We start from the raw sequence: 15,388 nt of genomic DNA on the forward strand, positions 1-15,388 counted from the left end.
TAATAATAATAATAATAATAATAATAATAATAATAATAATAATAATAATAAATAGATTGTCATGCTGCTTGGAAATGTTTAACCATGTTGAACTGTAACAGTACAGGAAAGGCAAATTCAGACCAAGAGATAATTGTTGCTGTCATTTACAGGTGCTCTAAAACATATACATTCCTTGAAGATTCTGCTACTACACAACAACCAGCTGAAAAAACTGGAAACAACTGTGAAAGAACTACATAAAATACAAAGCTTACAGACCTTAAGTAATAATCTCTTTCTCCTCTGCCCTCATCGTAGAACAATATTGACAGCCTCCTCCACTTTGCATTTTATTGAAAACAGTTTTGAGTAAGAGGATGGAGTCAAATAATTCAAAACTTTTTTAAAAAGCGTCTTCTGCTGAGCAAATAGATTCTATAATTAAACATTCCAGTATAGGTTTTAACTAGTGTATTCATTAAACAAACAAATGAAAGAGGGGGAAAAAAAACCTATACTGAGCAAAGCAAAGTATAGATGAAAATGCCCGAGACTCTGAAATTTCATATGAAGATAAGTAAGACAGTGCTGGCGCCACAAAGTTTTGCTGTATGAAATTGCCTCCAGGGCAATAGGATTATATATGCTAACCTGTGGAAAGTGAAAGTGTAAGCAATCTTTTCTCCATTTCCCCCCTAAAGGAATGCACTCATAGATCATATTAGGCTTTCAGAACTTTTCAGAAGTAGGAACTAATTTAATGCCTCAGTCAAGTAATTAGTGGAGGTGTTTTAATATCATCCAACTGGCGGATTGCAGGCTGAATGTTTGATGACAAGAAATGTAAAGATGACTTGAGCCTGAAGCTGAGCCAAGTTGAAGTTGAAAGCAAGGCAAATGTCAGAGGATCCTATGCCAGTCACATTACTCTAAAATGTTTCATTGCAGGCTACGCTTTAAAAAATGTGATTTTAATGCTTAGTTTGAAATGATCATATATGACACTGGGCCAGCTTCCAGTTTCTCAGATTGATAAGACTATCAATTGTCCAATAATATTTTATAGATTTGGGGGTTGGGGTCAGGGGTGACCCTGTCATTAGTCAGACTTTCGCATTAGCCCAAGTAGATGCTGGGAGACTGCAGTGCTGCTTCTGCACTGCAGAAATAATCTAGTTTGACACCAGTTTAACTGCCATGGCTCAATGCCATGGGATTCTGGAAAGTCTATTTCTTGCCTAACAAAACTCTATGAAATTCATGCAGTTAACATAAGCTGTCAGGCTACTTTGAAGGCACATGCACATGCACATGCACGTGTGCACACACACAATGCCTCAATTGATCTTTTCAGTGGTCACTCCTAGATTATGAATTCCCTTCCAAGGAAGTTGAACTAGCCCCTTCCTTCATTGTCCTACTGGCAGGGAAAGGCCTTTCTGTTCACACAAGCCTTCAGCAACTGCTTACCTTTTCTTGTCAGAGGTTTCAAAAAGGAAATTCTGGACATAATATTTTAATTTTGATTTAGTCTTATTTTGAGTCTTTTAATTTCATTTGTGTTGTAAAGGTATAATTAATTTAATTTATATTTAAGTAAGGATAATTTATTGTGTTTTTATTGGAACATCTTTTTTAAACAATTTTGGACACCACCTTGCATCCCAATTGTGGAAGAAATTTGAGATTTGAATTAAATAATAACTGCAACTCTTAGTTTGGATTATATACTTTTTCTTTATATATATATATAAAGCATATCAGCTGCCACAGGGATTCTACTGAAAAGAAATAAATGGCACAGGGCTAATGTTGTCTGGTTATAAATGCTTTAGGTCAACATAGGCCCACAGGGAACAAGGGCAGCCAGCCCTAAAAAGTATAGAAAAGAAATAACTATTTCTGTTTTATAGATGAAGATTTAAAGTACAGCCTAGCTAGAATTTATTTTGCACAGAGCATGCTTTAGAATGATTGAAAGCCAGACTGGTGTAGTGGTTTGAGCTTCAGACTATGATTCTGGAGAGTAGGGTTTGAATTCCTGCTCTGCCATGAAAATCCACAGGGTGACCTTGCACAAGTCACGGTCTCTCAGCCTCAGAGGATGGCAATGGTAAACCCACTCTGAAGAAACCTGCCAAGGAAACCCTGTAATAGGTTTGCCCTCAGGTGCCATAAACTGGGGGAAAAAATTAAGACACACAACACACACACACTTTAGATTGATTCTAGAGACACACTTATATCCAGTACATAACTGGAATTGAGGCATCAGCAGAATTCCATTTTCCTTGCAGACCTTGAAGGCTCCTGGCCTTGAGGACAGTTGTTGGTGTGTACCAATGTCAGATTAATCTGTCCTAGCAATACAAGTCCAGTGTTGGATGCTACCATAGTTTGCTTGCTAATAATGGCTGGAACCCTGTGGCACACTATGTCAATGTAATAGTCAGTTACTCCAGTGCACCTTTTTTTCAGGGTTGCACAGTGATGGGAAGGTAGAAAGCAATAAAAGTCATCTCTAGCCAGAGAGGAAACTGCCAGCTCTGCGCTGCTTGGCTCTCAGCTGGCTGTCTGATGATAAATTTGCTCTAGGAGTGGGATGGGTGATTTTCCCTGTGTGGAATGAGTGATTTTCCAAGACAGTCTTCCGAGAGCATCTGGAATCCAGGCACTGCAAAGATAGCCTGCAGGCAAGCTGTCACCTTCCTGTCTAGACAGCAACAGAGGTAGTAACAAAACCTTCCTCCTCTTCCACTTCATCACATTGTTTCTACTGTTGCTGTTTTCACACCTGCCATCCCTACCAGAGTAGTTAATGCCAGCCAATGAGAGCTTGGCCAGGATTTACTTGCTGACTGAAAATAACATAGAATACTAAAAGCTAATGTGTACAAGTAAACAAAATGAATAAAATCAACATAAAATCCTACTAACCCAGTATAGTAGGTCTTTGGTATCCACTGGGGTTTAGTTCCGGGACCCTGTATGGATACCAAAATCCATGGATGCTCACGTCCCATTATAGATGATGGTTTAGTAAAACAGTGTCCCTTAAATAAAATGGCAAAATCAACTTTGCTTTTTGGGTTATTTTGGAGGAAGAGAATATTTCCAATGAGTCAGCATGGTGAAGTGCTTTGAGCCTTGGACTATGACTCTGGAGACCAGGGTTCAATTCCCCAGTCAAACATAAAAACCCACTGAGTGACCTTGGGAAGTCTCTCAGCCTCAGAGGAAGGCAATGGCAAATGCAAACCTCTTCTGAAGAAACTTGCCAGGTAAACTCTATGATAGGATCTCCTTAGGGTCACTATAAGTCAAAAATGACTTGGAGGCACACAGCAGCAACAACAAAATATTTCCAAACAATGCATGGTTGCATCTGTAGCTGTAGAAACCATGGATACAAGAGGGCTAAGTGTGTAAATATTGCTATGCTTAGTCCTGATTGAAGTCAACATGACTAACTTGTTGCATTGGTTTCAGTAGGCCTAACTGAAGTTTGGCAAATTATGTTTAATGGAAAAACCAGGTGTCTTCCTTATCAGCCCACTCCAATTAATAGGTAGCATGTTATGTATGCAGGGATTTATTCTGTGTATGCAGAATAAATATTGATTTGTATCAATATTAGCTATTTCTGGAGAAGTTATAGAATATCTACTTGATTCCCACAACAGTGTTGCTCTTTCTGCTGCTGCCATCTTGTGGCTCCTTGAATGCAGTTAATGAGAGTAAAAAATCTTTTTATTTTTTGGCAAGGAAAGAATTCACAAAAGTGCATGTTCTCTAAAAGATTAATGATATTGCACAGGATTATTGTTTATATGCAGATTTGGCCATTATTAAATCAAGCTACTGATTCATTTAAATGAATCATGTATGTCCAAAATGCAAGGCATCCTTGTCACTGTGTCTTAGCATTGAGTGGATTTCTTGTCTTTTTCTCTACTGAATCGATAGGTCAGAATAAATTAAGGAAGCTAAAACTGGTAGCCATAGATCCAAGAAGCAGATCATTTGTAATTATGTGGCTTTTGGATCCTAGCTTGTCCATAGAGTTTGGGAAAGGTCTCAAAATGCTATGGGTGTTGAGGGAGATCTCCTTATTATTGTATGTTTAATGGAAGACAGTGGTTGTTTCTTTTTGTTTCAGAAGAAATCTCCTCTACCAGGGAAATGCCATGACTTGTAACATTTTAGTGGTATTGCAAGTAAGCGGGATTGTTTTTACATGGAAGTACCAACAGTACAATGCAGCATTATCATATCATATCAAGATATTTTGTAAGATGTCATTGGGCTGAGATAGGACTGTGGAAGAAAGTGTGCATGTGCCTTCAATTTATGGCGATGCTATGATTTCCATAGTTATTTTTAAAGGAAAGAGTGTCCAAATGGTTTTGCCAGTTCCTTCATTTGAAATATAGCTTACAGAACCTGTTATTTGTTGGCAGTCTCCCATCCAAGTACTAACCAGGTCTGACCCTGCTTAGCTTCCAAGATGATATTGATGATGATGAATGAATAAATGAATGAATGAATGAATAGTCATGGTGTCCATGTCATGATGTTACAACAGACACCCCTGGTGATGTGATTAAACATATATGTAGTATTAATCACATCACACAGCATGTGGCATTTGGGAAAGTCACACTTTCTCATCCTCCCTCCCACAGAGTATAACAGAAGAGGAATGAACAGAGAGATTGAGAGAGAGAGACTTATTGAGAGAGAGAGAGAGAGAGAGAGAGAGAGAGAGAGATTCACTCACACATATGCTCAAGGCAGTGCTCTCGCCCTGAGATTCTTCCACCTCACTGAGGACTGGACAAGATGACCCAGGTCCATTGATCTGGGAATTCTATAAAACTACTGTCAGTAATAATATGTCAAAGAAATGTCTGTTTTCTTTCATTAATCTGAAATTAATCAAATTCACTGTGTTTGTTTTGATAGACATGCCCTCTCCCCAAACTGAATTTAACATTTAGAGCACTTTGGTATTTTGAATGCTTCAGATTTGCCCAAGTTGGATGAAGACTATTTTGACTGGACTGACCAGTCACAAAATCTTTCATTTGGGAGCAAATAAGTCACAGTTCTGTTATGTCCATAGTTTCTGACTGCAAGATATGCCTAGGATTTGCTGGGGACTAGACAGGTTGTATTAACGTAGGAAGGAAAGATACACCAGCAATGCATGACGGAAACTTGCAGATTACATCCCAGATCAGAGTTGCAAAGGTTTTTCCTCCAGTTACTTATAGAGAATAAACATGAACTTCAAAGACTCATCATCACACAATGCGGCACCAGAAGACATTCAGGTTTGTTTCCCCTATGCACCTCATAATAGGCCACAATGTTCAGGAAGGAGGTACAGTCCGCCCTTCTTATACACGGATTTTTTATACACGGATTCAAACATACACGGTTTGAAAATGTTCCAAAAAAGTATAAATTTACCTTGATGTTCCATTTTTTATTAGGGACACCATTTTGCTATGTCATTATACTTAATGGGACTTACACGGATTTTGTTATACACGGGGGATCTTGGAACCAAACCCCAGCGTATAACAAGGATCCACTGTACTTTCTGAATACAAACTAGGAGATTGTGTTTGTCAAATGTCTTTTGAAGAGGAGGTTGCCAAGTTTTTTAATCACAACTTTGGCCATTGTTCTTTTTGTTTCATTTAATACAGACCTGTTTAATAACCCTTTGTCACAAGATTGTAGATACCGTCTGTATGTAATATACCACATTCCTTCAGTAACACTGCTTGACAGAAAAGGTAAACACTGTTTTTCTTTTCTTAATAGAAAATTATTTATTATTATTATTATTATTATTATTATTAGAATTGTTTGCAATGGCATTGTTCTCATGACAATTCGGTAAAGCTGTCTCTTAAGCTGTCATGTGCCGGAAAAGTTACTGCTTGTTTTCATTTTCATTTTCTCTCTCTCTCTATCCCTTTAAATTTGAGAAACCCTAATTCTGAAGATTTATACTTGCCCATTACTAGATTTCATTTATCTTCTATAAAAGTATTTAAGAAAGCTGCTTAGATGTGGATTTGCATACCTAGCCTAGTTAAGTGCAATTGTAATAGCTGATTTCTTTCAATGTCCAGACATTAGTTGATAGCAGCAGAAAATAAGAAAGAGTATTGTTGCCCCTTCACAATTAACACATTTATTATGATATAAGTTGTCATGAACTAGATGCATGACATGCTCTCCTTAGTTGACAAACATACAATGGGCAAAGAGAAAAAAGAAAACACGAAAAGAAAGAATAGGGAGAATTTGAGTGCAAAAAGCAAACAAACTGATAATGATGTAAAATCTGAATATCTCCAAAATGGGCAGTGACCTTTCACAGAGGACTGCTCATAGCACAAGCATCTCTAATTTAAAATATTGATTCATTGTTTAACAACCCCAAAGTGAGTTGGAACAAATGTAAACTTAATCCAGAGAGGTGTTCCTGGTTAGTTGAAAGGCAGATCAGGGCATAAGGATTCAATGAGTGCTGTGTGGGATTGCACTCTCCCTAAAAGTTAGGTTTCTCCCTAAATTCAGCTCTGAGTGTGGATTCCAAGGTTCAACAATGGCTGGCTCTGCATTTGCACCATTACGTCTACATGGGGCTACCTTTGGAAAGTGTTCAGACATTTCAGTGGGTTCAAAATATTTCAGCTGAACTGTTGACTATGGCTGGTCACAGGGAGCAATCAAGGTCTCTGTGTGTTTGTGTGAAATCATAAAGGGTCATTGCTAATTTTAATTTCCCATTTTGGCTAGACTTGGGCAAATGGTATTGGTTTTGTGCAGACATTTTTGTGAGTTGCCTAATCAGAAAATATGGAAGCAGCCCTGACATTTGAACAAAGGTCCAAAACACAGTGCAGAAATAATCCAGTCTGACATTGCTTTAGCTGACTTGGTTTAGTGCTAGGGAATCCTGAGAACTGTAGTTTATTGTGCACCACAGCTCTCTGACAGAGAATGCTAAATGTCTCACGAAATTACAATTTCCGGAAGTCCCTAGCATTGAACCAGGGCAGTTAAAGCAGTATCATACTGGATTATTTCTGCAGCGTGTTTTGGACATAAGTTATTTTACAGGCAGTGTTAAATAGATTAATAAGTACAGTGAATGCATTCAGTCTGAATGTTAAAGGAGCCATTCATAGTACTGTATCAATGTTAGGGGTAAGGACATTGGATAGCTCCCTTAAAATTTGCTTAGAAGAATGTGAATGACACCATTGCCTGTGTATGCCTAAATGATGCCACTAGAGAGCTTCATGTGCTCTCTTAATGTGACTAGGGATGCATCTGCACTGCAGAAATAATCCAGTTTGACACCACTTTAACTGTCATTGCTCAGTGCTATGGAATTCTGGAGATTATAGCTTTGTGAGACTTTAGGTCTTCTGCGTCCGGGAGCTCTGGTGCCACAACAAATTATAATTCCCAGAATTCCATAGCACTGAGCCATGGCAGTTAAACTGGTGTCAAACTACATTATATATGCAGTGCAAATGCAGCCTAGGTCCTGGATTAGCAACGAGTATTCCTGGGAACCAATTTGAAAAACAATCTCTCAGCCACAACCACCGAAAGAAGACAGTCTATACCTTGTTCCATCAGAAGAACTTCTGGTATCTCTTCTTGGGTAATTCAGGCCCCATACAGACAGGCCAAAATAAAGCTGCTGGGTCACTCTGGAGGTATGCTGTTTAAATGATGCATGTATCCTAAGAGGCCAGAAACTGCGCCAAAGCCATGCTCCAGTCCTCCAGTCTGTATGGGCCCTCAGTCCTTTGAATTTCAATAATGCAAACCCTCCAGGTGCCCCTATTCTAAGCCCTGACTGTTTTTAAATCTGAACAGTGTTTTCCTTGTAACTTCCAGCCCTGTTTGTCTTAAAAGATTCTTATCCAGTCTTTCTGGAGTAGTCATATGTTGGGTAAATTGGGTTAATGCAGTACAAAATTGGGTTAAAGAAACTTTGGTTTGGTTGCAGCAGCACAAATGAGTAATTGCCTTGGGGGAGATGTTATGGAGGGTGTTACATAAATGTTACATAAAAATTAAAAAGCCAGTGAAAGTTAAACAGCAACTCTCTCACAGAAACTGATCATTTTAAAATGTGCTAAACAGGTTGCATTGGGTTCAACGTTCTTTGGAGTGCCTTTCATAACTACCTTTGTAATATTTACATTACTTATTTTCTGTGCAGAGAAAAAAATCATCTAGTTTTTTTTCAGACTAGACTTGGTAGTCTATGAAATGAAGCCGTTCATACAATAGCAATGGAAATTCACTTTACCATTCCCTAAACAAATCAATTATATTATAAACTCTAGACCAAGTTAGGAGTGTTTCAAAGGCAATTTGCAACACAGCAAGGGACGGTTCTGCTGGGAGAAATGTCAAAAGTCTCACGGGAAGTATACAAGACACTGCATGCATCTGAAGTTCCATCCTGTGGAATGCTGGGATATGCAGTTTAAGGATGGTTATTAAGAATTCTCACCCATAGAGCCCCAGTGACTCCCCAAACTACAAAGTCCAAGATTCCGTAGGATGCAACCATGACAGTAAAAGTGGAATCATGTGTCAAGATGAGTCCCATTCACCCAACTATTTTCCTAATGTGGCAGCCCAAAGGGGTTTTTCTATCCCCTTGCTGACACCAATTTGTTACTGACCCTTTTTAAAATTTCTCTAGACTTTGTTTTAAAATGCGTTATATTAGTAGTGTGGATATATACTCAAAGTGCAGACAATTTCTTGCTAAAATGAAAATAGAACTTTATTTACAAGATGATTTAAAATAATATTTCACTAGTAGATGATGGATTAGACAATTGTTAATTCGTATAATGGTGTTACTTGTTTCACTTTTTGAATGTACTTTCTTAGGCCCTGTGCAGATCAGCACTTTGGGCTGGCCTGGGGCGGAGTCGGGGCATAGCATCTACATGACACATGCTCCAGCTCCACCCCCATGGCACCATGGCACTGCATGACATGATGCTCCTCCAGCACTGTCCACATGACGCAGTGCCAAAGAAGCACCATATAGCCATGGTGCCATGGCTATCACATCCTTTCCAGGGTGCAAAAAGGATTCTGCCTTCTCTCCACATCATGTTGCTATAAATGTGTGGTGCAAAAGGGCCCCTCATTACATCGTTTAACATAAAAACCAATGTAACCCACATTGTATGACTCCTATTAGGCCCATTCAGGAATCCAGATTCTGATTTGTATGATCATACCTGATTCAAATATTACAGGGGACATAGAGCTGTGTAGTATCACCATCTTGATGAAAATCTGTCAGTTTTCCAGTAGAAAGCATACTGCGACTGTATGTACTAATACCACTGATATAAAAAAAAAAATCATTGGTCCATAATTGGCTTTTATTTACCTGGAACGGTTATTCTTTTCTACTGGTTCTGGAATTTTGAAAGTCTTATATTTTCATTTGTGTTTAACATTTATCATGTTCCATGTTCAAGATTCTGTAAGACCCAGCGAATCTGTTCATATCCTATTTCAGCAGATAAGCCTAGTGACCTTAAATTGGTGTCAAGTTGAGCCTATTTTCCAGTACATTGGCAGATTGTTCAGCTGAGGCTTTAGAAAATTAAAAGCCAACATATTTTACAGAAGTAACAACAAAAGAAAGAGAATCGGCTCTGCATATCTACAACCATGAGAAGACACTTGTTCTCCAGTCTATAGGATTTGGAAAGAGAGTTGATGTCCCATTGTTGCCTAAGCCAGGATTTAGCCTGACACCCACCAAAATCTTGCGATTGCCTCCAGGTATGTAACTGTCATTTAGGAACATAAAAACAGGCAAGCAATTCATACTCATTCCTAAACTAAAGTAGTGCTTCTGATGCCTACAAACTTGTATACTTCCCTTATTTTAAGATGTCTAGGTCAAGATTCTCTAATGGTGTGCTGTGATTTATATTAACTGTTGTTTTATACATCTAGGTAAAATGTGTTTTTCCCCTTTAAAAAACACAACTGTGCTGAGTCACTCAACAATTTAAACATTCTTTGCTTTTCCTGATCTTCAGTATTGAAGTTTTTGAAAAGAATGCTTATGAAACATGCTGCACAAATACAGACACCTTCCTTCTAGTTCCTCTCTCCAAGTCTTGGGCCAGGGTGTCGCTTTTTTCCCTTTTTTTAAATGAATGTGGCATTAGACCCACCAGGCATTTCTAATTAACCAACATACATAATTAGAAATCTTACTTTACTACTCATTGCTCTTTGTCTCTACTATTAGACTGTGTCAGGCCATACTTTTTTAGGGGGTGCAAAATGAATAGAGCTGTATTTGCCATGTGATTTGGCCTGTGTATCCCACTATAAGTTGCTGGCCTGTTGCTAGTGTCCAGAAGTCGCTGGTTTCTCCCATGTCAATAGGTGGTGAATCCAAACTAGGTTTTAGACGACATCGTAAAGGAGCTATCCTATGCTAAATCATAGCACCCCAGATTCAGCACCTTGGATATCTTTTTTAAAAGTCAGAGTAGATTAACCACCAGACACCCCTGCTAATGTTGAAATAAGATTCAATTTCCAGTCTGCTCAGCTTTGGTAGATAAAACCTTAGGTACTAACCTGCCCTTTGATTTAGGCAGAAAAATGAATTGTGTCCTACCTTATTTAAAGGGTGTATGGAGAAATAAGGGTACTTGGGGCCTGACCTCTCTTGTTAGACCCACATAGACTCACTTAACCATTTACCTAAGTATTACATCATCATTGAGTAATGGATTCAGTGGGTCTCCTGTATTTGGGACTAACCAATATGATTCAGGCCTTTGTGTTCAAGAAGAAAAAAGTCAAATAACTGTATATGCCATAACAAATAGAGCCTAGGAAAATGTTTGAAGTATAGATTCATTCAATATACCAAACTGCCCATTTTCAACCCTTGCTATTTAAAATCAGTTATGCTTAAAATTGCCTTTAGTTATTTTGTATGCTATATTCCTTGAACAAAGTGACATACAGACATTAATAACTTTTTGTAACCCTGGTTTAGGTTGTGAATTTGGAAATCACCTGGTTAAGTAAGTAGTCTGATCATCATCTTCTTAAAATTCAATTACAGCAGTATATGTAAAACCAAATGAGACTAGCACTTTAAAAACGAACAGAGCTACTGTCCAATCAGCTTCTTGCTTAGTTCTACAAATACATAAATTGTCATGTTTTGGTTAGAATTTACAAAAATTCACAAAATGTAGATGAAAGCAAAATGAACACATTTGCCCATCTGAACTTTGTTTCAGTATATTTTTATCAATTTTTTATCAGATTTCAGTATTCAGATGTGCCAGTGAAACTGACAAAATCTGGGTTTTGCTATATGAAGCAGAGAGGTGTGGAGCAATGAAGTATAACTCAGTGACAATTCCATATAAAATCAAAATGTATACAAGAAAAGTATAATGACCAACCACAATTCCACTTATAGGTAGTAGTCTTTGTACCTGTAGAGACAAGCCAATGTGATATAGTGGTTTGGATGTTGTATCTGGAGAAGAGTTCAAATCTCTGCTTGGGTGAGCAGAACAGAAACCCACTGGGTGACTTTGGACAAGTCACACAGTCTCAACCTCAGGGGAAGGCAAAGGCAAACCCACTCATAATAAAGCTTGCCAGGTAAACCCTGCAAAAAGTTTGCCTTAGGATCCCCATAAGTGGGGAAAGACTTGAAGGCACACAACTGGGAAGAGGAAGCCTTTCTCTTTATACAAGCCTAAATAAATAGCCTAAACATTGCATCCAGCATGAAAAACCCCACAGGGCTCACAATGGCAGTGTACAGACTGCCCCTTTCCCCGACTGATTAGGGCCTGAGCTACCACAGCAGCAGCCTCACAGGCCCCAGTCCACTGCTTTTCCTGGCCTCGGGGAAGCGGCAAAAGGCTGCTTCCCCACGACCTGGAAAGGGATGTCCTTGGGGCTTGATGCCCCAAGTACACCCCAACAGCAGCAGGGAGAGAGAGAAAGGGGCCGCTCGACCCCTTTCTCTCTGTATTGCTGGCATGGCCGTTTAAAGGCAATGCCAGCGATACGCACAGCAGAAGGAGCTCCAAAACGCGCTGTTTGGACGTGACGTGGCCGTTTGGACGTGACGTGGCCGTTACATCAAAATGGCAGCGCCCATGTGAACAGGGCGCCACCATTTTGTACGTGCTCCATACGTACTAGGGTTGCAGGTATCTACAAGAGATACACGGATTTCTTATACACGGATTCAAACATACACGGTTTGAAAATGTTAAAAAAAGTATAAATTTGAAATATCAAACATTGATTTGCCATTTTTTATAAGGGACACCATTTTGCTATGTCACTATATTTAATGGGACTTGAGCATCCACGGATTTTGTTATCCACAGGGGATCTTGGAACCAAACCCCAGTGGATAACAAGGGTCCACTGTACATACGGAGTATGTACAAAATGGCCCATCTGGACAGGGCCAATATGCCCCAAATGAAGGCGCAGCACTACTTACTGCATCTGGATTGTAGGTTTTTTGGAGGCCAGTCATGATGGCTCAGAATAATGTTATCTAGGGTACCAGATTGGGAAGACTGGCATAAAGACATTATCAAGGACAATCTAGCTCCTAGTTTTCTTTAGTGGTATTATTTTAGAAAGCAGTGACTTGACCTTTGTGTGAGATTCAGAATTAAGCACTTTGAAGTTCCATGCGCTTCATTGTTAGAAACAGTAAGCTTTACAGATACTCATCAGTAGTTACTTGGCTTCAATACCATTTTGTTTTGCTTCTACCGACTTTGACTTATATTTTTCATATGTGGTACAAATTTATCTATGTGGTACTCCAATGCAGGACAAAATTATCTCATGCTTTGGGTGCCATATATTAGTGTAAGAAATCTGCTATTTATATATCAGTTTTCTTGCAGTATTGGAAAATGTTTTGTCCTTTGCTAATTGTGGATGGGGGGGGGGGGGGGTCTTTTGAAGAATTCCATTTGAAAATCCAGAAGATGCTGTCTTTGTGAGGGCCATGAACCGCTCTGTAATGGAGTTCTCAACTGTGGACTGGGGGAAAATGCCTACCTGCGAAGAAAGACGCCTTGACAGCAAGCCAGAAAAAAGGCCAGAGAGACTGACAATCAAATTCAGATAAAAGTATCTTAGCTTTGAAAACTGTATCCTGTAGGAACCCATCTTCTGCCTTTACTCCTATTAAATGTTCTTGTGAACCTCAGTTAAAGACATTTCAGACAAAAGCAAGTCCTGTAGTGCGTCATCATTTCAACAGGTAAAAAGAAAAGCTCTGCTAGCATAGTTACACTAAATGCAAATGCTGTAGAAGCAGTAGCAGAAGGGACAGCAGTGCACACTGGTTAACAGCCCTGGATGCCTCTCTTAATCTTAACACTAGAAATATATTTCTGCTATTACAACAGAACCAATGCTAGGGCAGTGAACCATTATATTCAGAAGAAAGTCTTCAAGCTTCATTGAGCAGCCAACAAGATGGGCTGATACAACTTATAAATGAAAGGGTCCTGTCTCTTGTGCACCAAAGTCTAGTGCGTCTTGATGGGACAAACATTGGCACAGACACCAAGCACAAGACTTGGGTAGGTTTATATGAATGCAGGCAATCCTTCAAATAACCTGATCCCAAATAAAGATTTCATCATGTCTAAAGTAATGCCCTTTATTTATAAACCCCACTATTACATTTATAAGATGCTTAAAATGTAGACATTCAAACCACAAAATATATTTTTACTTTAGATGTACAACTCTGGATACTATGCAAGTAAAAGTATTCCAGTATTTCAATATATCACCTGACCATGTTATCTAAATGTTAGCTCTAAGACTTTGTAAGGGCTGCAGAAGGCCAGCAGGAATACCAGAGTTGAAAATTAAAGGATTTTTCCTAACATCTCTTGGTTAATTGGCACACAACCATAATGGTAAACTGCTTCTGATAGTATTGTTAACACTAATTGCCTTGGGGATCACTGGCATTAATACCTCTTTGGTGGCCAAGCCACAGTAGCCATTCTTTTAAAATAACTTCATGAGTGCTGCAGTTAGCTTTGTCAATCAGAGGTCATATAAAAGAGTGCAGATTGCTGCCAAAACTAACTTCGGTAAGTATAAAACTTATTATACCAGACACATCCTGTAGTACAGTTGTCACCTGAGCACTTATAATTAAAAACATTTATTTCACAGATCACCTTAATGACTGGATAACATGCATGTGCTATTATCAGTGCTTAACAGGCACTGTTAAATAATACAAGTCTGACACCTGGGGTCTACAAAATGTTATAATATATTACTTATTATTAAAGTGAAGCTGCTGTAAGATACCACCACAAAAATTTTAAATAACCCGGCTTTATCTCATTGTGCAGACGTGTGTCAGGTTTTCTTCTAACGCTGTCCATGTATACAAGAATAGTGGTCTTTTTCTTCCCTTCTCAGTTTTGTTTACTGGCAAGAGGCCCAGTATGAAATCTAATGTTTTAAGGAGAACATGTTCCACAGCAACCAATTCACACCCTTGCATCTAATCCCCAATCTCAACTAGAAGCTGAACATGGCAAGTCTCTTGCCAAACACCCTTCTGCTTCATGGCAGAAGGGTATGTGGCAAGAGACTTGCCATGTTCATCAGAAGTTTCCCCCCTCCCTTAAGTGAAACCTGCCTGTGTTTGCCATGGCATCTCATTAAGCAGCAGTTAAATCTGACTTCTGCAGGTAGAATTGAAAGTTTCATGACAGCTTGAACGAGGGATTCATTGTGTCCCCAGTGCAATTATGTACAGAATGAAATTTGGATTTAAAACCAGTTTGACTGTGGAACACCTCCAACTAAACTACTTTTATATGCTATCTTCACAAATTTAAGTTGAGGGATTTTTTTAAAGCTACAGTTGGAATCCACTAATTAGAACTAGACAGTATGTGTGCCTAGTCATTTCTGAATGTTCCCTGTTTCTAGTCCTAGTCAGCCTAAAACTGAGATGGTAGTAGTTTTTTATGCCTTTAAATTTGTTTATGACAACAGCAATTTTGAGTCAAAGAATCCATTTTTTTTTCTGCGAGAAGAGGATGCAAGTAAAAGTGATCTAGGAGAAAAGAAAAGAAGGGGCATTAGAGATAAACACTGGCAAGAGCACAAACAGTGGTGTTTTCAAAGAAGGTGGTTGGAGGGCAATGCTTGGAAAGGTTACTTTACAGAATACTCTATCACATATGGCCAGCAACTATGTCAAATGTGGAATTCTGGGAGTTTTAGTCCAACTAAAAATAATTTTTAGAAA

General features: G+C 38.8%; 1 protein-coding gene across 1 annotated transcript in view; it reads left to right on the plus strand.

Annotated features, from left to right (window-relative positions):
- Nucleotides 1-13,307, plus strand: part of LRRC72 (leucine rich repeat containing 72) — a 22,835-nt gene extending 9,528 nt beyond the window's left edge. The window contains exons 5-9 of the mRNA XM_042471600.1: nt 153-266; nt 5,700-5,789; nt 9,691-9,849; nt 11,093-11,120; nt 13,057-13,307. Of these exons, the coding sequence (XP_042327534.1) occupies nt 153-266; nt 5,700-5,789; nt 9,691-9,849; nt 11,093-11,120; nt 13,057-13,222 (557 nt within the window). The 3' untranslated portion in view covers nt 13,223-13,307. The remainder of the gene's footprint in view (nt 1-152; nt 267-5,699; nt 5,790-9,690; nt 9,850-11,092; nt 11,121-13,056) is intronic.
- Nucleotides 13,308-15,388: the final 2,081 nt, after the last annotated feature.

Source organism: Sceloporus undulatus, chromosome 6 (assembly GCF_019175285.1).
Source record: "Sceloporus undulatus isolate JIND9_A2432 ecotype Alabama chromosome 6, SceUnd_v1.1, whole genome shotgun sequence".
Lineage (NCBI taxonomy): Eukaryota > Metazoa > Chordata > Lepidosauria > Squamata > Phrynosomatidae > Sceloporus > Sceloporus undulatus.